At 36.5% G+C, this 22617-nt stretch overlaps 3 protein-coding genes across 5 annotated transcripts; 1 reads left to right on the plus strand and 2 right to left on the minus strand.

Annotated features, from left to right (window-relative positions):
• Positions 1-341: 341 nt before the first annotated feature.
• LOC144558321 (NAC domain-containing protein 54-like) lies at positions 342-5704 on the minus strand. 3 transcript variants are annotated; one of them, XM_078307135.1, is made up of 6 exons: positions 5443-5704; positions 3734-4014; positions 3122-3469; positions 1903-2361; positions 1707-1785; positions 342-1087 (listed from the first exon to the last, which is right to left on the minus strand). In XM_078307135.1, the coding sequence occupies exons 1-6, from the start codon at positions 5597-5599 to the stop codon at positions 549-551; spliced, it is 1863 nt and encodes a 620-aa protein (XP_078163261.1). In that variant the 5' UTR covers positions 5600-5704; the 3' UTR covers positions 342-548. The 3 variants fall into 3 exon arrangements, with proteins under 3 accessions (XP_078163261.1, XP_078163262.1, XP_078163264.1); XM_078307136.1 differs by having other exon boundaries at positions 912-1094; positions 5443-5599; XM_078307138.1 differs by having other exon boundaries at positions 979-1084; positions 1698-1785; positions 5443-5599.
• A 9692-nt stretch (positions 5705-15396) lies between these two features.
• EXPA13 (expansin A13) lies at positions 15397-18037 on the plus strand. The gene is made up of 3 exons (XM_078307066.1): positions 15397-15692; positions 15793-16108; positions 17544-18037. Exons 1-3 carry the CDS (start codon positions 15536-15538, stop codon positions 17851-17853), a joined length of 783 nt encoding a protein of 260 aa, XP_078163192.1. The 5' UTR covers positions 15397-15535; the 3' UTR covers positions 17854-18037.
• Positions 18038-20085: 2048 nt separating this feature from the next.
• LOC144558499 (Pmr5/Cas1p GDSL/SGNH-like acyl-esterase family protein) lies at positions 20086-21428 on the minus strand. Its single transcript, XM_078307335.1, has one exon. It carries the CDS (start codon positions 21322-21324, stop codon positions 20299-20301), a length of 1026 nt encoding a protein of 341 aa, XP_078163461.1. The 5' UTR covers positions 21325-21428; the 3' UTR covers positions 20086-20298.
• Positions 21429-22617: the final 1189 nt, after the last annotated feature.

Consider the following 22617-nt stretch of genomic DNA (forward strand, 5'->3'; position numbering starts at 1 on the left):
AAGTTAAAGGAGAAGAAAAAAAGTTAAAGGAGACTTAATCCATTCTTATCGCCCCTAGGTATTAGATTCGTGAATTCATTGCTTAATAACTATCTAAGAAAGGAGAAAATATTTTATTTCTCTCATCGGATTTTGTATGTGAAAGAGAGTGAAAGAGCATAAAAATATAAAATAAGCTGCTTCTTAAGAAGAAAGGACAAAAACATTTTCAATAATAAAAAAAAAAGAGATTTAAAAATGATCCGAAACTGCTCAAAGGAGACTTTTAAGCTAGAGAGCATGCTTAATTAGTTTAATTAACCAGCTATTACGATATATATAATAACACTTGCTTGTTTCAATAATCATTTCTTTATGTTAGTTTTTTACAACGTTGATAATGAAATAATAGAAAGAAAAAAAAATTACATAGGGAGCATTAATGAATAATCGAATACTAGACCAAATTTGCAGTTAGTAAAAAAAATATAACCAAGCCCTCAACTTGTAAAAACGCCATCTCTCATGTACACTTTGAAACCCATGAACTATACAGCAGTATACAGTATTCACATCATTAAAACCGCCATATTTCTCTGATATAAACCCACCCAAGATATGTAGGTGCGAGACCTTAACATGCTCTTGATCAATTGCACAAACCCATGCACAACTAAATTGCTAGTAGACTCACTTGAGATCAGTACCTCTTGCGTTGTACACTTTTTTTCAAAGAACCTTTTCATTTTAGCATGAACTGAACCCTTAACTCGGTGTTTAACCACCTCGTTATCGATCGAATTCGGATTAAGATGGATGGTTATTTTCTTTGGAGGCTCCATTTGGTAGTAAAATGTCTTAGCCACTGATCCCGTTCTCGACACGCACAAGTCGTGATTAACATTAGGTTTCTCCTCGTAAAATTCTAATTTGGATGTATTGGGACTGTGATTATGATCTTGATCTTGATCATTCTGGTAAAGATCTTGGGAACTTATACTGATGATTAAATCGGCTCCAAAGTCGTCAGGTTGAGACTGTGAGAAGATTGGCTTGAGCTCGACTCTGTCCTCTGTCTCAGCTCCTCCCGTCGGGAGCTCGGGTTCTCCTGCAATCTAACTCCGAGTTAATCGGCGAACAATTACAATTAGTGATATTTGCCTTTTCTATATTACCTTTCCTCCTTTGTTCTAATAATTATATGACTAGATTAACATATATATACCTCATTGTCTAGCAACCGCAATAACTAATTAAACATTTTAAAAAGAATGAAAAAAAAAAATGAAGATTTTTTATTTTTAATTATTGTGAATTGTATATCAAATATAGTGTAGCTTAAAAATTGACACCATATATCATCAAAGTGGTCTGAAGAATAAGCTGGTTCTATTGTGATGGTACTTGAACCAAATTTACTAAAGAGAATTAATTTGACTTAACAGAACAATTTCTGGGCCAGGCCAAATTTTCTTCAAAAAGAATTATCATTTTATGGGCTAGGCCCAAATTTTCTTCATATTTCGTCCCTTGTCAACGGACTTATAAATTATGGACCACTTTATGTTATTTTTGCTTATTTTTCTTGATTAGTAAAAAAAAAAAAAAAAAATTTGCTGATTAGTACACCATATATAATAGAATCTAATAATCCCTGAGAGGATAATAAATCTACAGTAACAGTAGCTAATAATGCAATAACAGTAACATATATTAACAAATCATACCTTCAACAACGCTGGATTCAACAAGACCAGAATCAGCTAGGGTTTGTTCCTGGTTGCACTCTTCCTCTTCCAAGAATATCTAGCAGTTAGGAAATTAAGGAAAAGGAATTTATATATTACATCAAGAATTAGATTTGTTTTCAACAATTGAAATGTTAAATAATGTTAGAAGGAAGTTATTATACTGCGTACATACCTCTCCTAAGTGATCATTTTGTGCTATATTTGTTATATTATTATCTTCCTTGAATTCCTCCTCTAAATCACCTATTTCTATCAACTTAGTTGTATCATTTTCTCTTCCAGACTTAAATATAAAACCAGATGTGGAATTTAAAGAATCTGTAGGGAATTGCAATGGCTCGGTTTTCATTTTATTGTGTTCTAACATAAAGGAGAATTCATCTAAATGAGAGCTGCTTCCAGGCCATTGATTAGTGTAGCTAGGGTTGTTTATTAGTTCTTGCGAAGCCGATGCAACTGATAGGATCTCATGCAACGCATCCACCTCTTTGCTACTGTTATTATGTTGATTTATTCCCGAGTGAAGGGATGTTGTCGGGATGGTTAGATCAAAATCGGAGAAGTCATCAAACTCCAACGATGGGACGGAGAATCTATGTTGTATTCGTGCACATTCCAGTGCCACATTTACCTGTTAATTATAATTAAGATAGTAAATCTCTTTGTTTTGGCAATATATTTATGAAAATTTCGGCTTACCGAACCGATGAACTGCATTTCTAATTAACTTAATTAACGACTGATAGTTTTGATTTGATAATTTCGTAAGCAAAAAGTTTTATTCTAATCCAACGGTTGATTTGATGAGATCCTAATTAAGATGTCATTGTGTACAGTACGGATCGAAAAGAGATATTTTTGTACATGTATATCCATGTATAATTAGTCTTATCCATTAAGATTAATGGATAACGAACAAATAATGAGAATTATCAAATAAATTGATAGCTTATATACTAATCCAAAATATATTAAACACACCATGTATATATGTTCTGAATATCATAATATAACATTATAATTATTAATCCCAATATAAATTATTTATTAAATAAAACAATAGAAAATATTGTAAAAATCAATTTTGTTATATTACTATCTAGAAAATGATACATATGAATAAAATATTACCATAAATATTTTTATATTTATCAATTATTCTATAGGATAACATATACGAAATAGTTCTTACCCAGACTCTTTCACAATAAGCTAACAAATTTTAATTTTTCTTACCCATACACTTACTTTGTAAAGTTAACAAAAAAAAAAAAAATACCCATACCCTAGATCTAACCTAATACAATATGGATAGGATAAACTGATAAAAGGATTTTATCCACACTCTTATCCCTAATTAATGAATATCAAATTGACTCGTTTAGTTGTACCTTGGAAGGAAAGCATGGGAAACCTGTAGGATCAATGAATGGACCAGTTGTTGCATCAAATGCATCTTCAGTGAGGAACTGCATCCACTTGCCTTCATCAGGGACACCGACATTAACCGGTTCGAATTTTTGAAACATTCCCAGTTGCCTCGTCTCCGGTTGAAACGAGTAGCTAGAACTCTCCAGATCATCTCCTCTACAATCAGAGGAGATCTCTAGTGTCGGTGATGAATGATCATAACTCATCCATCCTGTGTGATCTAAGCAAGGAGCTGGAGCTCCATAGTGCTCGATTATCTTAGGGCCCGGTGCGCTTTTCTTGAACACTCGGCATAGAGCATAAGCATCCTACAAATAACAAATCCACATGCATTAGTTCCATTAAATAAAAAGAAAGCCAACATAATAAATAAGTTTTTAGGTAAAGAAAAAAAACAATAAGACACTCTTTTATCTGTTAAGTTGCTACTTGTAGCATGTCATTTAGTACTTTGGCAGTACTCTTATTTATCCAGTAATTGTAATGAGCATCCATGCATCTAAAACTGTATCTAAATTTAAAGAAAATAAATAATATAATTGAGATGCATGCACAAGTGTCTCAGTGTGAACCTGTAAACCAGAGGAGGGGCAGTCACATTCTCGGTCATCAAGTCGGTATTCATGCATGACCCAATCAGTCCTCGAACCATGGGGAGCACGGCCTCGGTAATACACGAGTGTTTTCTTCATACCCACCTCTCTCTTCTGCGAGTTGACTTTGCGGTCTTTACCAGTTGCCTTCCAGTATCCAGCTTGTGTTGCGCGGTTTGTTCGGGAACCGTTGGGGTACTTGCGGTCTCTGGGGCTAAAAAAGTACCACTCTAGGTCTTTGCTTGGCAGGAATGATTTTTCTGGTATTACATGGACAAAGTTCCATTAGGATTGTTGATGCAATACAGCATGAAATTTGAAAAGTGATCTACTTTTATGTGCATTTACTTTTCTTTAATATGTATCAGTATTTACTGAGGTGCATAAAAGAAATTATAGGGGATCTAAACCATCATCTTAATTATGTATTAAATTTAGACTATTTCTCAATTTTCCTTTCATATATCCTTGTAGAGGCAATAATAATTTGTTGAGTTTATTTTTTGTAAATGGCCTCTGTCTTATATTTCAAATGCGATATGTCCATTTTCTACATTCTTTTGTTGCACTTCTGATAAACTTGCAGCAAGAATACATAGACAACTGGGCTTTTAGGTATAAACAAACAAATTAAGTTCACACTATGAAGATTTTTTTTAAAACATGCTTATTTGTGTATGCAACTAGATAGCGATGTATCTCCTTTAAGGCTTTAACTTCCTCTTAGATAAGTAGTGCTATTGACATTTGAGGGATGGTCATCTTTTTTCTAAAAATACAAAAAGAGGTAATGCTATAGGGCCCACTGACATATTTTTATCTTCACATGAAAATAGAATGTGCTTCAACAACAGTTAGATATAAAGAGTAAAGCAAACTTCCTATATATATTTGAAAGAGACAAAAGCTATAATGAACAAAACAAAAAGAGCACCTCTTTCAAAAAACAAAAAGAGCACCAGCAAAAAATTAAACAGATAAAAAGGATGTAATAATGGACCCTCTTTAATATTTTCAACTCATAAGTGTGACTATGTTACATGAAAATCTTTGATTCTTTCAAGTCGGTGATTAAAATTAGCTTAAAAGATGACTAAAATAACGTGCCATGATTCCATGTATACTTACATCACACCAGTTGAAATATGGTTGCACTTTTTTTTTTCCTTTAGTATTCTAGAGAAAAGGCTTCTCTTTAACTTATCTTTATCCTTCTTATCATACATCTATAGAGATATTTATATTAATTGGAAGGCTCTACTCACATAACATTAATTTTTTTTTTTTTTTAAAAAGAGACATAACATTAAATATAAATTACAAGAAGTACATATAGTCGTATAAATCGTAGCCACATTGTTTTGAAAAGAATACTAAAGATATAAGCTACATGGTTGAGCGCTTATATATATAGTTAAGACATTAATTAGATATCGGATCTTCTTTTAAATTATCCTCTGAATCTTAGCTTTGAAATAATATAGGCGTAAAATCTACAGTTGAAGTGTAATTGAAGGAAAGTTTATGGTTCTTGCCTTGAGTACATATCCAAAATAGTTTCATTCCTTCTCTTTTTGCCATTTTATATATGAATATTCTAAAGGGGGGAGAGTGCATAGCATAGTAAGTACTTTTAACACCTAAATATTCTAAAGAAAATATTATGATTTAATTAAGGCAGACAATACCTGGTAAATCCCACGGTTCGCATTTGTAGAGATCAACCTCTGGAATGATCTCAAGCTCGAGTGCCCTTCCGTTAATCTTTCGCTTCAAGTAATACATGATAAGTTCTTCATCGGTCGGGTGAAACCGGAATCCAGGTGGTAAGCTCACTGGTGACATTGTCTTCTATAATCTCTTTTAAGCCTTCAAACAAGATGTTTCTATCAAACACAAGATGAAAACCTTCCTTTGTTTTTGTGGGTACTTCTTTACTATTACAAAATGCCTGTTAAAAGGATAAAAAAAATAAAAAAAATAAAAATTGTTAGCAACCTAGCTATCTATTTAAAGAGAGAAAGTAATTATGAAAATAGTGTGAGGGAAGGAGCAAGACCTAAAGGAAATTAACAAAGGAGGAGAAGAAGACAAGAAAGAGAAAGAGAAAGAGAAAGAGAAAGAGAAAGGGGGAGATAGACAATGCTACAAAATGACTTTATAAAGAACCTTGCATGAATATATATATCTTTTGTGTTTAGTTTTTGTGTAGATTCTCATTGCCGTTATCAACAAGCTCTTGAATTGCCTTTTGCTTTCTGTCCCTTTTTGGTTCGCTTTACGTCAATGCATAGATATGCTCAAACGAAACCCCGTGCAGCCACGCTAAAAGCTGACGTGGCAGATCCTAATTTGCTGGTTTGTGGGTCCAAAGAAAATTATTAACTAGCTAGTTGGCTCAAATACCAATGATCTACTTTGATAAATGACGTCAGTTCACACACATTTCCCGATGTTGATTTGAATCTAATTAAATACGAGGTTGTTGGAATTTGGAACTGTTTCATGTGTTAACTAATTAATGAGATCAATTAGTTAATTTCGACCAACGTTTCTTCTTCCTACTTAATTAATTAGTATATCGATCTATAGTAATGAGGAATTAACTCGTATCATCTGCATTAACTCAAACTTTAAGTTAATTCAGACCGAATCCATACCGTCTGATTCACATCAAAATTTGTATACACTTGATTTATGTAAAATTTGAAGTTTTATATATGCACGAAACTTGATGTGAATCAGACAACTCTATCCTAGTATCAGATCAAATTTGATATGGTGGCAATCAAACCGCCTCGATCCCATATAGTAATAATTGTGCTCAAAGTTATTGTTTTTTTTTTATTCAAAATTAATTGTGGAGCTATCGACACAATGAACACTAATTAGTAATTGAACATTTATAACAACATCGATCTTATTTGGCACATATGATAAATTGATGCAATCAAGAAATTAAATTATTAGTCATGCATAATCCCTCGACATAAAACTAATATATAAATAAAGTACAATTATAATTTATTATTTGAGTATTTTCATCGATTACTTTTACACCCATATATATGTCTCTTAATGGATAGAGACATCCACATATATAAAAGATATAAATATAAATATGTTGGCACTTTTAATAGTTTAGTGTAAATGATCAAACCTTTTCAAAAAAAAAAATATTTAAAATATACTATGAGTGAAGTATTTTTTTTCCACAAAAAAAAATTTACTTGAAATTAATTAATATAGAATTATAGATTGACAAAAATGAATTTTAGGAAGAGTAACACTTCCGCTGAAATTTGTTGGATGCATTTCTCACAAGTATTTATGGTAAAATTAATTAATGAACCATTTATTAATAATATTGAAAAGGAAGGCTTAAAATTTTCACCCTAATATTGTAAGTATATATGACAATGGAATTTAGTTGTAATCTCTTCTTAATATTGTCAGCCAGAGCAAAGCTAGGGTGTGATGTACTCATTAAGAGGATTTGGTGAGCATAACCCCAAAAGTATATCGGATCGACTTCAAACGCCGAATCCAAACCGTTGAAATCCATGTATTTCATGAGTGATGCATGTACATGCAAAACTTTAAGGGTGCGTTTGGATCGTGCAAGGATTAGTGCAAGAATAGCGATTTTTGGGTTAGTGATTGAGAATAGTGCTAACCCAAGAGATTCAAGAATAGCACTAACTTTGGCTATTCCGGATTAGTAGAAATGTTGTTTGGATTGTATGTTAGGAATAGCAAAGGCCAGCGGGTGCTAAATCGCTAACCCAACGTTTTCACGGAATAGCGGAATAGAGCTAATCCTACGCTATTCTTAATTTTAGTTTCGAAATTTCATATATAAATGCATCACTCATGAAATACATGGATTTCAACCGTTTGAATTCGAAATTTGAAGTCGATCTGATATACTTTTAGAGTTGTGCTCACCAAACTCTCTTGGTGAGCACATTACACGAAAAAGACGGCGGAAGGATGGAGAGTGGAAACAGAAGCGGCCAAGAAGGCGATTGGCAAACAGTGAACCGACACAAAGGCAGCTCCCAGCAAGGCGATCTCCTCAACCCCTCGGTGCAACCCTACATCCCATTCAGGCCTTTATATTCCAAAGTTCTCACGGCCCCCTCCTCCAAACCCTACAAGCAACCTTCCTCCTCTGCCAAGCCTACAGCTCCCATGGCTAACCCTTCCCCGCCTTCCTCTCCCCCTTCATCCCCACCACCAAACCAGGCTACCTACTACATATCACCTCACAGCCCTACTCAGCTGCGTTTCCCGCCTTCATCCAACTTTAGTGAATGGAAGGGGCGTTGCTTTAGATGCTGCAGAACAGGTCATGGGTCAGCCGCTTGCCGGAATCCAATGAGATGTGGCAAATGTTGGGGCAAGGGACACACCGGATTCCATTGCAAAACCACCATGCTCAACCCTGCTGCTCTACCTTACTACAAGGCAACGCATCCTCTGCCGAGCAACCACCATGGCAACACCAAGTCTTTTGATGACCTCCTGAGCAAGCCATGCCCTCTGAGCGCCCCGGCTCTCCCTAGTAATAGACCCAAAAGGTTGGCATACTTTGCAGATCGGGACCCGGCCTTCCTAGCCGAGATCCAGAAACTCAACAATGGCGTTGTATTCGACACCCACAGCCGAGAAAAAGAGTTCCGGCTCAAAGATGTCGCCAGTTTTGCGATGGCAACAAACCTGGTAGAGAAGACAGACATCTCCATTGGCATCCTTGCTAAAGGAAAATTCCTCATCATTCTCCCGCCAGGGGTTGCTCCCGAAACATTCATCAATGTTACTAGTCCGCACCTATGGGAGGCTGGATTCTCATTCCAGCCTTGGTCCCCGTTAGACGGGGGTAGAATTGTTCTGCCGGAATACAAGGCCCTTTTAACCCTAGGGGATGTCCCACCTCACCTTCGAAGGGACAAGGAGATTGCCGGAGCTGTTTCAACCTTTGGAACCTACCTGGGATCTGTGCCTCAAGAAGGCATCACCAACTTATCAGTTTGGACAGTGGCAGTTGCAGTGGACCGGCTTGAGCGTATCCCGGATGAAATAGAGACTCATGCCGGCGGGGTTGAGTATATCATGACTGTTCAGACCAAGAACTGGCTGCGATCACCTCTCTACACTCCGGCTGACCTACCTAAGCTTCACCCCAAGTTCTCTAAACCAGCTAAAAAGAAGGTCAGCTCAAGTGATCTGGATGAACCATTCTATGTTTCTCGCAACTTTCTCCGGAAGCTATGTGACAATGTAGATCCGGCGATGATTCCACCGGAAATAGGGAGATTCCTTACATCCTCCGCCACTCCTAAGCTAACTTCAGATCAGCTGAGACTCCTGATCAACCTTCAGGAGGAAGAGGAATTCAGCAACCCAGCTATGACAACTGGTGTAGCAGGTCAATCCTCTCAACAAGGATAATGAAGGAGGCGACTTTAGCCAAGATCTTGAGAGAGTTGATTTATCCTTTGACTCTGGGGAGGACTTAGAGGCAGAGGAGGAAATAGGGGTGTAAAAGCCAAGTTTAAGATTGGTTGTTGTTGTGTTAAGTGTTTATTTAGTTTTAATGATTGCTAAAAAATTCAAAATGCTTTCTTGGAACATTAGGGGTCTAGGAGATGATGAAAAGTGTAATGTGGTGCGAAATGTGGTCAGAGAATCTAGATGTGATATTGTTCTGTTTCAAGAGTCAAAATGCAACAAAATGGAAATTTCTTATATAATGAGATTTCTGCCTTCCTTTTTCAGTTATGAGGTATCTTACAACTTGGCTCTTAACTCGGCTGGTGGAATTATTATAGCATGGCGAAAATCCTTTCAGTTGCTCAATTCCTGGTCAACTAGGCACTCTGTCACAGTGCTATTACAGCAACCTAATTCGGGTAAAAAGATGTGGGTAACAAATGTATATGGCCCAATAGATGATGCACTCAAACCGGCCTTTTTAAAGGAATTGGAATACACAGCAGCAAGAGTAGACCAGCCATGGACCATAGCAGGAGACTTCAATCTTGTCCGATGGCTAGTCGATCGTTCTTCTAACATGAGCAGCTTCGCACTGATGGAACTCTTTAACAGATTCATCTCTGATATGGAACTCTTTAATAGATTCATCTCTGATATGGGAATACACAGCAGCAAGAGCACTTCCGTACGCGGATGATACAGCCGTGATCGCAAGAGCTGATATCACCTCCCTGATTACATTCAAATTGATTCTAAGGCTGTTCACCAAAGTTTCAGGGCTGCAAGTCAACTTCAGTAAAAGCACCTTCGTGCCAATAAATTTACAACCGGGTGACGATCAATGGATTAATGCGGTTGTGGGCTGCACTCAAACCAATTTTCCCATCACCTACCTTGGCATGCCTCTCACCATCCGCGCCCCGACAAAAGACTTATTCCTACCACTGGTTGAAAAAATTGAGAGGAGATTACAAGGGTGGCAATCAAAATTACTAAGTAGAGGGGGACGGTTGCAACTTATTCAATTAGTGGTTTCTACAATTCCTATCTACCATATGATATGCTTTAAGTTGCCTAAATGGGTAATTCTCATAATTGACAAGTCACGAAGGAGCTTTCTATGGGGAGGGTACTGCACCACAAAACAAGTCATCTCATTGTGTAACTGGAATCTGGCCTGTTTACATCGACAATGGGGGGGTATGGGTATCTCAGACTTATATATGAGGAACATATCCTTGCTTTTAAGATGGTGGTGGAAGGGGTATAAAGAACCTCTTTCCATGTGGACTATTGTGATTAAAGCCATCAGGTGGCAAGGGAATTATGCACAGGGCCCCTTCCTTTGGTGCAATCGGGGATCATTCTTCTGGATTCAACTTCTGTCTATCAAGGGAATCTTCACAACAATCACTGAATGGGTGGTTGGAGATGGCACCTCAATTTCATTTTGGTATGACAGATGGGGTCCACAACAACTGGCACTGACAGGCTCGAGGCAGACCAATCATGCTATCACTCTCCGTCAAGCATCCTTACCAGAAAATCAGAGTCCAAGTACTGAAGATTTGGATTTCCCAATGCTCTCTGACAAACCTGATGAATTGGTTTGGAAGTGGGGATCATCTGGTAGCTACACCGCAGCTTCGTCTTATGCATTCCTAACAAATGGAGGTCACTACTCATGGGAATTTAAAGGCACATGGAAATATGATATTCCTCCATCAGTCAAGATTTTCGTTTATCTACTGTTAAAAGGAAAATTACTGACTCGTGAGGTAATGTTAAGAAGGAATTTCAATTTTCAGAATAGTGCCTGTGAACTTTGCGATGGAGGAGTACTGGAGACTGACATCCATTTGTTTTTCCACTGTGATTATGCAAACCAAATCTGGATTGATTTGCAAAATTTATTGGGCCTTGCCATTCTGGCAGAGGGAGATACAGTGCAAGAGGTCTGGAAAAGATCTTCTCTCAAAGTCATGGGGTCAGTTCTACTAAAAAGGAAGTGGCAGGTGTTGTTTCCGGCTGCTTGCTGGGCAATTTGGAGGCAAAGGAACAATAAGATATTTGAAAATAGAAGGATCCCGGCCAATGTCATCGCACAGTGGATTGTCAGGGAAGCAACGCTGTGGGAAAAGTGGTGTCACCATAGGGGGTAACAGATTGGAGATCAAGGTCTGAAAGGCGAAACAGGAATTAGAAACGCACGGGTAGGACTGGGGAATATTGCAAAGGGGGCTTGTGCTTTCGTTGTTTTGTTCTGAACTGAGATGTAATTCCTGTTATGTAACTGTTAAAGTATTTTTAATAAAGCACCTGGCAGCCTCTGCCTGGTTTTGATTCAAAAAAAAAGAGCACATTACACCCTAGCTTTGCTCTGTTAGCCACCTGTTAATTTACTAAATTACCAATAGTATCGGTCTGATCGATGGACATCAGACCGGATTATCAAGTCAAAATCGTCTAATCCTCATTAAGAATTGTACAAGTAATTTATCAGATAGCTCAGAGGTTAAATTAAATTTAATCTGATGGCCATTAGACCGCCCCCACCTCATTAACAATTGCAATGGCTGCAAAAAAGAAAAAGAAAAAAGGAAAAGGAAAAGAAAAAAAAAAAAAGGAAGTACAAATGTGACATTAGTGTTTTTCTTGAGTTGGCCCCCACCAATCCTCTTCCATATATTTCATATATGGTACTTTTCTTTCTCTTTGCATCTTCCATTAATCCATCTCGGGTGCCTTTCCTCCTTTTTTAGTTTATTCTTCTCCTCCAACTAAACAAGACCCACTGTCGTGCTACTAGCTATTTATTCAATATATTTATTTCTCTATATATCTATATATCTATATATCTATATCTATATATATTTATTTATATTTGGATCTTCTCTAATCGGATATGATATATATGTTGGGGTAGTGTTTTATGTGCAACAAGCCAACAACTAATAGTAATTAATTTGCTATAATCGGATATGGAAAATAATCATTATCCTACTAATTACACAAAAGATCAAAGAGAATATTATAACACATTTCTCTTGTTGTTCACGTTAATATTTTTATTTAATTAACAAATTGAGAAGAACACACAAAATGTCGTTAAAGCGTTTACGACACATCTAATGTAATAGATAGATATAACAGACTGTTCTTGCTAACCGCAAGTACCAAAATGTAATATTCTAAGAATATTAATTGAATGGAATTGGGATCAATACTTGCAGTGCAAAATTGCTTTAGCGGCTGCGTCTAGAATTGGCAAAAGGAATTAGTTCTTTACCTCAGCCTTACAAAATTTGCATCATAGGTTACAGCTACGTATGTACAATATAATTATATTCTTCCCTAAAAAAAAATACAATATAATTATATATTTTTTAAATGATCTACAATATATTTAATTAGTTGTATAATTAAATTCCAATGTTTAGCATAGTAATAATATACGCTATAAATTCACAAATAATTCGTGTTTTTATTCGTTTTTTTTTAACGTCTCCGAATAAAATGCAAAAAAAAACGTATCATACGTTTTATTCGCGAATAAAACACGGATCATGGATTATTGGCGAGAAAAACGTGGTTTTTTTTTTGGGAGGGGGGTTGCTTCCTTGTTGTACCAAATTATTTCTGAATTATAACCGAATCACAAATTTTTGATCTCACTAAACTGAACCTAAACTATTCATGTGTCACTGTGGTGTCGTAGTGCTAAAGTATCGCCTAATTAAATTTGGGGAATTGGAAAAAGTATCAACCGAAAAATGGCCAACCAAAAATCACTTCTTTTGAAAACTGAAGATTTTGTTGTCAATTTATTTGGAACCTTTTATATCCGAAAAGGGAAAGGAATTTCAGAGCTCAATTGGTCAAAGTAATTTATCATTTGACATTAATGAAAAGTGCAATCCAAGCATTTACAAGTCCCTATCCAGAAAAGAAGAAACAAGAAAATTGATTGAAGCAAATAGATTTTTAAACTGTACCATCAAAAAAAACAAATGCAATCCAAGCTTAATCAATTGTGTACTCATAAAAAATTATTATCTCATATTAATATGTTACTCATTCGAAATTGTTATATAACCCATAAATTACAAAAAAAAAAAAAAAAAAGTAGAACCAAAATGATAGCTTGGATGTATGTAATTGGGATTACTAATATATCAAAATTATATAGTTCAGCGTGCCTCTTAGATATGTAAATTTGTGTCAATGTCATGACCAGTTACATCATAATTTGAATCACGTGTTATGCCAGATCATGATCAAGTTAAGTTTTCACTTGATGTGCCATGTTGTGACTAAAATTATAGAGAGTTGTTACAAATGGTTACGGTATGTTAGTCATGCCATGCATGACGAAATCTGACATAATTGGTCACTTTTGATTACGTTTAACTATTTTTCAAACTTTGAGTTTTTTAAAGAAGAAAAGTCAGAAAAAATGTCGAAAATGTAAAGATATTGTAAATTGTTATAAATCGTAAGAAATATATGTATACCAAACTATTTATTATCCGAATTGGACTGATGTTTGGAATAAATGATTGCATAAATTATATGTTGTTTTGATTACGTTTGGTCACGTGTCGTGTGGAATGTCGTTCTCTGTTATTTTTCTCAAATGATGATCATGACACACAAATAGACACATCACGTCACATGACCCATACATATGTCATGCATGTACCGTGGCATGCTATGACGTTTTCCAGTCACGGTGTTAATTTCTTCATCACATCCCTAGTGCCCCTTTTAACTGTAATTAACTCTGTTCAAAAGGGGGATGCATGGTACAGTTAGACTGGCAGTAAGTCTGTTAGGTATTTTAACAAAGCCTTCAAAAAGAATAGAAAAGAAAATAGTTTGCACATTTAATTAAGAATTATTAAAATATTGCAAAGAAATCAAACTTGGGAAGGGGGCATTAGCTAAAGATAGTTGCCTGATTTGGGTCTCAAACTTGCTCAATGAAGCACATTTTATCTTGCTTCTAATTTGGGCTTCAACAGAAGGCTAAAAAGCCTGTCCTTTAATTTTGATGAACCTCTCTTTCTCTTGTGATTCGTGACTTGGGCTTGTGGCCCAATTGGGCCGGCCTGCTAAAATGTATTCAAATCTTCCGAGTTCTGAGGCCCCTAGGCCCTAGCGCATTTTTTTCCAGATCAAATTCAAATATTATGATGGGATGGATCTGGACCGTCCGATTACGATGGCATGGTCTGGATTGAAACTCAAATTTTGAGTTACTTGGATAGGAATTCAATGCAACATGGGCAGTTGCATTTTGTTTCTTTTGTAGCGTGCTTCGCGGCTTGGACTGATTTGAAGCAATTAAATGAAGGAAATTTAATGATTCAATGATTCAGGTACGGTCGACGAAACAATTAATGCTGTGATTCGTATAGTGTGGCTGTGGCCTCTGTGCTAAAGTTTCATTCTAGAAACGGACACCGCATCACATGACAAAAGCGATTATCCCACGACCCACGCCATAGGAATATAGGATTCATTTGGCCTCTTCCAACCCTTTTTATGTCATCCAATAACTTTGATTACAAGTATACTTAATTACTTATACTTTCTATATATCTGATATCTCTACCAAAAACACTTCACATCCTTTTTAGCTGTCTCATTTGGAGTCTCGAAACATAGCCGCATAAAAGCTTTCTCCATCCCAATATATTAAAATAAATTTCACAGGTATAAATATATCTGAAATTACTGGAAGCATTCAGAAGAGACTTCAAAATATACGGAAAATATTTCCAAAAATATCCATCGCTATTCGCTAGATAACCCGAGGCCCCATCGTCTGCAGTAACTCAAAAGAAAATCTTTTGAGTTAATGAATATCAACCGTGTGATTGTAAACGGAGCTCATCCGACTCCCGCTTATAATATAGGGGTCTTTAATATTAGTGCGGATCTAATAGGGACGAATCTTATAGCTGATCGGACGGTATAGATACATTAACTAAAAAGATTATTTTGGAGTTAATGCAGAGGATACGAATTCAGACCGAAAACCTCCAGCTCGACTCCTCCACGCCTTTTTGCCTCTTTCTTTGGTCTTCTTCACTCCGCCTCCCACTTCACAGTTCACACTCTGCCGAGTACCTCAACTCCTCTCTCTCTCTCTCTCTCTCTCTCTCTCTCTCTTCTCATCTCCATCATTCCGTTCCAAAGCAAACAAACAAACACATTTTCCTTCCCAAGTCTGTAGGTGCAGACTACAAGTGCGTAGGATTACAACTCAGAAGCGCAATGCCACCGTCAGATCTCCATCTTCTCCTCCTAGCATCTTGCCTTCTCTCCTGTGCTTGGGCCCACCAGAGATCCTCCACCTACGCTTCCTCAGCACTCACTGAATGGCGTCCTGCTCATGCCTCCTACTACGCTGCCGATCCAGAAGACGCCATTGGTATTTTCATTTTCATTTTCACCAAAAGATTCAACCTTTCTTTAAATTAACCCATTTATAATCCTATAATACTCATGCAATTAATTTCTGTTCTTAAAAGATGGTGCATGTGGATTTGGGAATTTGGGGAAGGAAGGTTACGGCATGGCAACTGCCGGGCTCAGTGAGGCATTGTTTGAAAAGGGAGCAGCCTGTGGTGGCTGCTATGAGATTAGGTGTGTATCCGAGCTCAAATTCTGTTTGCCTGGTACATCGATTGTAGTCACGGCTACTAACTTTTGTGCGCCAAATTATGGTCTCCCGGGTGAGGCCGGTGGTGTGTGCAATACCCCAAATCAACATCTGTTGCTACCTATTCAGGCTTTTGAAAAGATTGCAATTTGGAAGGCCGGTGTCATGCCGATTCAGTACCGGAGGTATTCTTTAAATGTTACATTGTTTTTATTAGTTAATCTACTTAGCAACTTTATTTTTACTTTTTGTTAAAATAAGAATGAAATTATTTGTTTGAAAGTCAGAACAATCAAATCAATTGAAACTTGACTGTTGTACTATGAAATAAATAGTTTGCCCTATTTTTGCCTAAAAATGCTAGAGAGGAGATGATTCAACAGACAATTACAAATTGACAAAGTCATAAAAAGTTATGCTCAATCTGACAAAAGATAGCGGTCCAAATATAAAGGTTGTTGGCTTAATTCAAATTCTTTCACTTCTATTGCAAGTTTGAATTCACTTTGCTAAATGCCCATAAAATTAAGAGTAAAATGTTTATTTGAATCTGATAATATAAATATTAGGAGCTGGGACCCCAGTAATTAAGAGCGATTTTGTCTGGTTACATACTGAGCTATCATTTTTAAAACCTATTTGGGTAAGAGCATTAGCTTGTGAGTCCCAAATCGAAAGGGATAGCTGGCCTTTAACCTAAATAATATAGGCCACATATCATCTAATGCCTTATCATTAAAAGAAGATGACAACAAAACTTTTGTTGGTTGTTTTTGTATTGAAAGGGTTTATACTGTTAACTAGTTTCATTTAGCATAAACTTTACACTTTAATTTGACTGTATATACAGAGGTTCAGAAAACTTGATTCAGGTGACTGTGATCTTCAAATAGAATTTATGATAAGTTGTTAGCTTCTTATCAAACAAGTATTCATAACATACCTATCTGTAACACCTGAATATCAAAGGCTAATATAATTGGAGTAATTAATAATGTACAAAGCAGATTAAAGCTTGATGGCTAAATATAAGTTCTGTACAAAATTGTAATTAATTAATTGTTGAGATTATCTGAACTTTTGATCTGATTACAAATCTAACTAATACCAGTCAAGAACTGTTACAGTAATAACAGGAATAGCTGCTTTAGAGCTCTCCAATTCAGCAATTGAAATTAATTGCTAAATAACAATTATGAAAATTTTAGAAATTAAGCAATCCATTTCTACATTGGTGCAATCAATCAAACAATTGAGAATTAAATACTTGGCCAATAAGAATTAAACATTTGGCCAACTCATCTTTAGAAAAGGATTTCTTATTAAGCAATTATTTCCAACAATTGCTAAATAAGCAATAGCCATACAACCCAGCAATTACAAAAACAAGTGACACATCAGCATAAGCAATTCATAAGCAATCACTGTTGGAGATGCTCTTATGATATAGTTGGTAACATCCATATTAAGGTTTTCGATCATATACCAATTAAAGTGAACCAAAAAAAACAAAATTAGGCAATTTTTGATGTCATAAACCAAGAATTGAGTGATCTACTAACTTATTGATGTTTGAAAAAAAAAATTTCATTATTAATGAGAATTTTGGAAATTACACAGGGTGAAGTGCATAAGGGATGGCGGCATTAGGTTTACCATCAATGGGCGCAAATTCTTCCACACCGTATTAATAAGCAATGTTGCAGGGGCAGGGGATGTAAAATTTGTCAAAATAAAGGGCTCAACAACTGGTTGGCTCGAAATGGGCCGAAGTTGGGGCCAGATCTGGCACATAAACGCCGACCTCACAGGTCAGCCTCTCTCTTTCGAGCTCACCAGCAGTGACGGTGTCACCCTGACATCATACAACGTGGCACCGAAAGATTGGTCGTTTGGCAAAACATATGTGGGCAAGCAGTTTCCTTTTTAGAGAGAACTGTTACGGGTTGAGTCCTTGCGATGCAGCATTTTTGTACTGTTGTTGAAAGTTATATATTTATTGTATGTATATTTTTTTTTTTATTTTGGATAGTTATTAGTTGAGCCACTGAAATTGCTGATCCGTTTTTCTGATGTACTCATTATTTAATACTGATGCCACTAATAATTTCCTTGATTATATTTATTATGGACTGTTCTTTTCAGAATATAATGTAATTGATCAATTTTATATTCTGAGCTGTCCTAAATATCTAAATATGCATGCAATACAAGACATGAATAAGCTGGTCTGAACTAAGCTAACTTCATAATTTATCACCAATTCTGACCAGAAAAATGTAAACCTGAATCATAATCAAAATTTGAAATAGTGAGTGATCTCGTTGACAAGCGTGAGTGTCCAGTACTGAGCACCTTGTTTTTTTCTAATTTCTTTGCTCCCTGAAAACCTTATCTAAGGTAAATTATTATATTATCCCACTTGATATTATATGACATATGTAAACTATGCAAATGTGATGCAACTTTAGTTCAAAGGCTAAGCTCGTTAGAATAGCAACAAAACAAAACCTTATATAGGCTCGGCTTATGCAGCTTAATTTTGTTGAAGGTATCACTAGAAGATTTATTCACAGTTCTGTCTTTCAAAAAAAATAATGAAAAAAAAGGACAACAAATGAAAGGATGCAAGCAGAAAAAGGAAGGATAATCATGGGCTTATTTGCCACTGAAAAGCTTGACTATTTACACAATTTAAAGCCCAAATAAAATGCTGCAAGTGCTTAAGTGAATGAGTGTCTTAGCACTGGGCCATAATAAGATTCTGAGCTACATTTTTTTGCGGTAAAGATTTTTTTTTTTATGAAAGGCAGAGTCTGCCATAATTTATTGAAATGCGGTAAAGATTTTAACAGTGCAGTTTCGGCTAGAACCAAAACAAGTGTTCTTCTGATTCGTGCGCTGCTTCAACCAAACTTGCTCTGTTAAAATATTTACCCTTTGTTTATCCATGATAATCATGGCAAAGAACAAATTAGAGCTTGAGAAACTAAAATAAAATTTCTTCATATATGAATCTAGAAATAACTACTTGGTCCCATGGCTTGATCCAAATAAGATCTCTGTTACCAGATGCCAATAAATATTAATAGAGAAAAGACAAATTTTTAACAATGTCGCTGAATGCAGTGCTTAGACAGCTAATCAAAATCATAAGTTCACAATTTGGTGGACAGTTCCATCATATCTGATAAGAGTGAAAAGGTTACTGTCAGTCAAAAAATAATAACATTTTAGTTTCCCATATGTACATAACTTCTATAGCATAGATTGGATCCTGAGATGCACTAGAAAAGTTGTAGCATGGCAGATGGCACGCAGCAAAAGTTGCATCTCGCCAAGCAACTGCAGCCCTATTAGTTTTGAGGGAACTGAAGCTTCACTTGACAGTAGCATTGAACAAACCAGACAATCCTGATAATGCAAACCTTAAAAACCTGTGATAAATCACAAGGTGCACTATGAACAAAATTGAATACATCAATTCAAAAATGTAAACTATTTCAGTGATTTATTTTTTGGGGATCAAAGTAACATGTACAACAAAAAAAAACACGGCTTGCAACTTCTAATTACAAGCCAGTGAATCAGGAGTTCTGCACCTCTTCAATTGTATTAAACAAGTATAATAGTATACAGATATCAACCGTTTCATATATATTGCTCCAGATTGAAGTAAAACAATTATGGTGTTTAGCTTGTACTCTCCAATTAGAAATCATCAGAGATATCTGATGACCAAAATAACAGCACATGATCGAAGATTCTGAACTGATCAAACTGTGTACTTGAATGGGTCTCATGTTATAAGGTAACAACTAGCAATGTATGTAATCACCAACTGAGAATTATGCTATGGGGTTCAAAGAATGGTAAGGTGTAATTTTCCCAATAATCAGAAGTTCACTAATTACGTATATAATTGTGATATGAATGGGAACAGATAAGTTACCTTTTGAGCTATTTAATCTACAGAGGGCTCTTCCAAACTTCACTGAAAAGATATCAATTGTCTAGTTCCTACTGTGGTAGCTTACAAGTGGCTTATTAAATTAGAAAGAATAAGTCAATGGTATAGTAAGAACCTGTCTCTATAACTGCTGAATATAAATTGAAAACAGAATTTAGCTGTTTTGAATTATTCTGAACAAAAACATTGATGTTAATTTCTAGTCGGTACATAATTATGAACATATGAGCTTAGCCCAAGACTTTAGTTAACAAAAAGAAAGAAAAAGAAAAATCTTGCAGGAAAGCAATGCCACACTACTCTACAATAAAAGGATAAAAAAAGAAAAAATACAAAATAAAAGAAATAGAACTACAACACAAGTAGCAAACCTCATTGAATAATCACAAGGCTAATGCCATAGTATTATTCAATTCTTTGCTGTGACTCAATCACCAAAGCATTGAGCATGATTTGCAAAGCCGCATTGTACACCACACCATCATAATGCATCCCGTCATCTGTACACCGAGCCCCACAACCTTGACTCAACAACCGGACATCTAACAACACAAGGGGCCCACCCGACTGGCGCAGGATCTTAGTCTTGGCCACCTCCCGCACATATGCCTCCAACATGGCATTACTCATCCTCTCTCGCTTCTCGTCAGTATTCAGTTTTGATTTGATCAGAGTCGGCAAACCAAGCCAGAACATATGAGGCAGCACAGGTGAGTGTAAAGAAAACACTGCCTCCTTAATACGACTCACCGATTCACCGTAATGGGATGAATTTGTGACATGTAACATATGCCAAAGACCTGACCCAAGAACCATCACATCCGGATATCGCGGCACAGGCTGGATCTCTCGAACAAGTAGATCCGTTATGTTTCTCTCATAGGGCGCCCAGAGAAAATCAATTTTGATCCCTCGGTCAGCAATGGCAATGTGGTAATCACTGTGCCGCTTAAATAAATCAGGCTCGATGGAGGCCAGAGATGCCGGGTCAAGCAGCAATCGTAACAAAGCAAGTACTAGTAACCGGGCTTGTGAATCACCTGCAACCAGAATCCACGACCCGTTAAGCAAAATGGACGCATCTCTATTGGATATAGACTGGAAACCGCAGGAGTGTACAGGGGCAGATCGGTCCCACGACCAGACAGGATCAGGTGCACGGGTCCAGGAAATGCGATGAAGAAAAGGTAGACAGGAGGAAGGGGGAAGGAGAGGATAAGTGGGAGGGGAAGGGAATAAAACGGAGGCAAGCAGGAGGTGAGAAGCGGAGAGAAAGTAAGGGGTGAGGTGTACAGCAGCGAAGAGAAAAATAAAGAGAATGCCGCTAAAGAAGAGCATTTTGGTACGACTGAGATGCCACCCAGCGAGGCCCATGGGGACGAAGAGAACAACCGACGCGGCTAAAATAGCGAGTTGGGCAGGAGGTAGCATTGCATTGGATCAGAGCATGGGTCCGTTGGAGGAGATCATGGAGGGGAGGGGAGGGGAGGGGAGGGGAGGGGAGGGGGTGAAACGCGGAGGAATGGAAAGGGTGGGATAGGAAGGGGGAGAGTCGGTGGTTGATTGATTGCAACTGGCACTTGGACTTGGTAGCGAGGAGCCCTCAGTGCAGGTGGGAATGTGAATGGGATAACAAAAAGTATAAGAAAAGGTCGTGGGATAGCCGTCCGATCTTCTTTGGCACAATTATTAATGCGGTTATCTGCATTTTACCTTGGGCTGGATTCTGATCGGACGGTTAGGATGAAAATTCTAAATTTGAGTTACTTCAGGGAGAAGTTTTGTTAGTGTTTGGGTTATTGGGTCTGCGGTTGAACTAACGTGCGTCTAATCCTTTTAGCTATGTAAAATAATCACTCGTTTGATTCAGTTTCTGTTTTAATCAGTTGTTTCATTCAGTTTCTTTTTTACATATGATTCAGAATCTTTAAATTAATTGATTTTCTACCTATCTACTAAAAAAAATAACCTAAAATATATGAAATTTGGTATCAAATATATTATCATATTAAGCGGTTGGAATTATTTGTTTAAACTTTAGAAACAAAAATATAAAGTCATGGTCCGACCAATGTCTGTTGTACATCCATAACCTCCCTCTTTAATATATTTATGATACAGTATAACACATTATTTGGTTTTTCAATTGTCAGTGACTAATTCTTGATTTTCTCCGGACCATAAAATTAACAAATTATGCGGTGTTCAATGCATTCTTTAGAAATCATGATTCTTTTTTTTTATAACGCTAATAAACATCTTTATCTTATTTTATTCATAAAAAGCGGGAACAATAAACGGGACCATCGAACACTGTTTTGAATGCCACTTGTTATGATTGAATATTTATTTATTAATAGGCTTTTTCAATGCCATAGGCCATAGCCCATAGCTGGCAGCAAAATAAAATCTACGCTGCTATGATGATGATTTTAAGTAACTTTTGAAGGGATAAAATTATCTAATTAATTTAAACTTCCATTGTCGAACAAAAATCTGCATACAAGTTCCGCAGACTTGTTCAGAGATTTTTGTTCCTTCCGAATCAGAGAATTGCAAGATTCTGACCGGATTGGCCAAGAATATTAGAAGGGCCGTACATTTTTATCTCCAAACGAATTGGTTCGTAGTATGATAGGATGGTTTGCAATCAAACAGGCAGGATCCAATTAAACTCAAATTTTGAGTTCAGATCCAAACAATCCGATCATATAATTCTGAATC

The sequence above is a fragment of the Carex rostrata genome, chromosome 8 (assembly GCF_964058835.1).
Source record: "Carex rostrata chromosome 8, lpCarRost1.2, whole genome shotgun sequence".
NCBI classification, from domain to species: domain Eukaryota; kingdom Viridiplantae; phylum Streptophyta; class Magnoliopsida; order Poales; family Cyperaceae; genus Carex; species Carex rostrata.

Bases quoted from the DNA above. Each gene is read 5' to 3' on its own strand.
- LOC144558321 (XM_078307135.1), bottom strand. From the start codon at position 5,599: ATGTCACCAGTGAGCTTACCACCTGGATTCCGGTTTCACCCGACCGAT. The intron at 4,015-5,442 runs GTATTGTCTGCC...ATGTAATACCAG, and splicing joins CGAACCGTGGGATTTACCAG to AAAAATCATTCCTGCCAAGC. The intron at 3,470-3,733 runs GTTCACACTGAG...TGTTATTTGTAG, and splicing joins GCCCCTCCTCTGGTTTACAG to GATGCTTATGCTCTATGCCG.
- EXPA13 (XM_078307066.1), top strand. From the start codon at position 15,536: ATGCCACCGTCAGATCTCCATCTTCTCCTCCTAGCATCTTGCCTTCTC. The intron at 15,693-15,792 runs GTATTTTCATTT...TGTTCTTAAAAG, and splicing joins CGATCCAGAAGACGCCATTG to ATGGTGCATGTGGATTTGGG. The intron at 16,109-17,543 runs GTATTCTTTAAA...GAAATTACACAG, and splicing joins ATGCCGATTCAGTACCGGAG to GGTGAAGTGCATAAGGGATG.
- LOC144558499 (XM_078307335.1), bottom strand. From the start codon at position 21,324: ATGCTACCTCCTGCCCAACTCGCTATTTTAGCCGCGTCGGTTGTTCTC.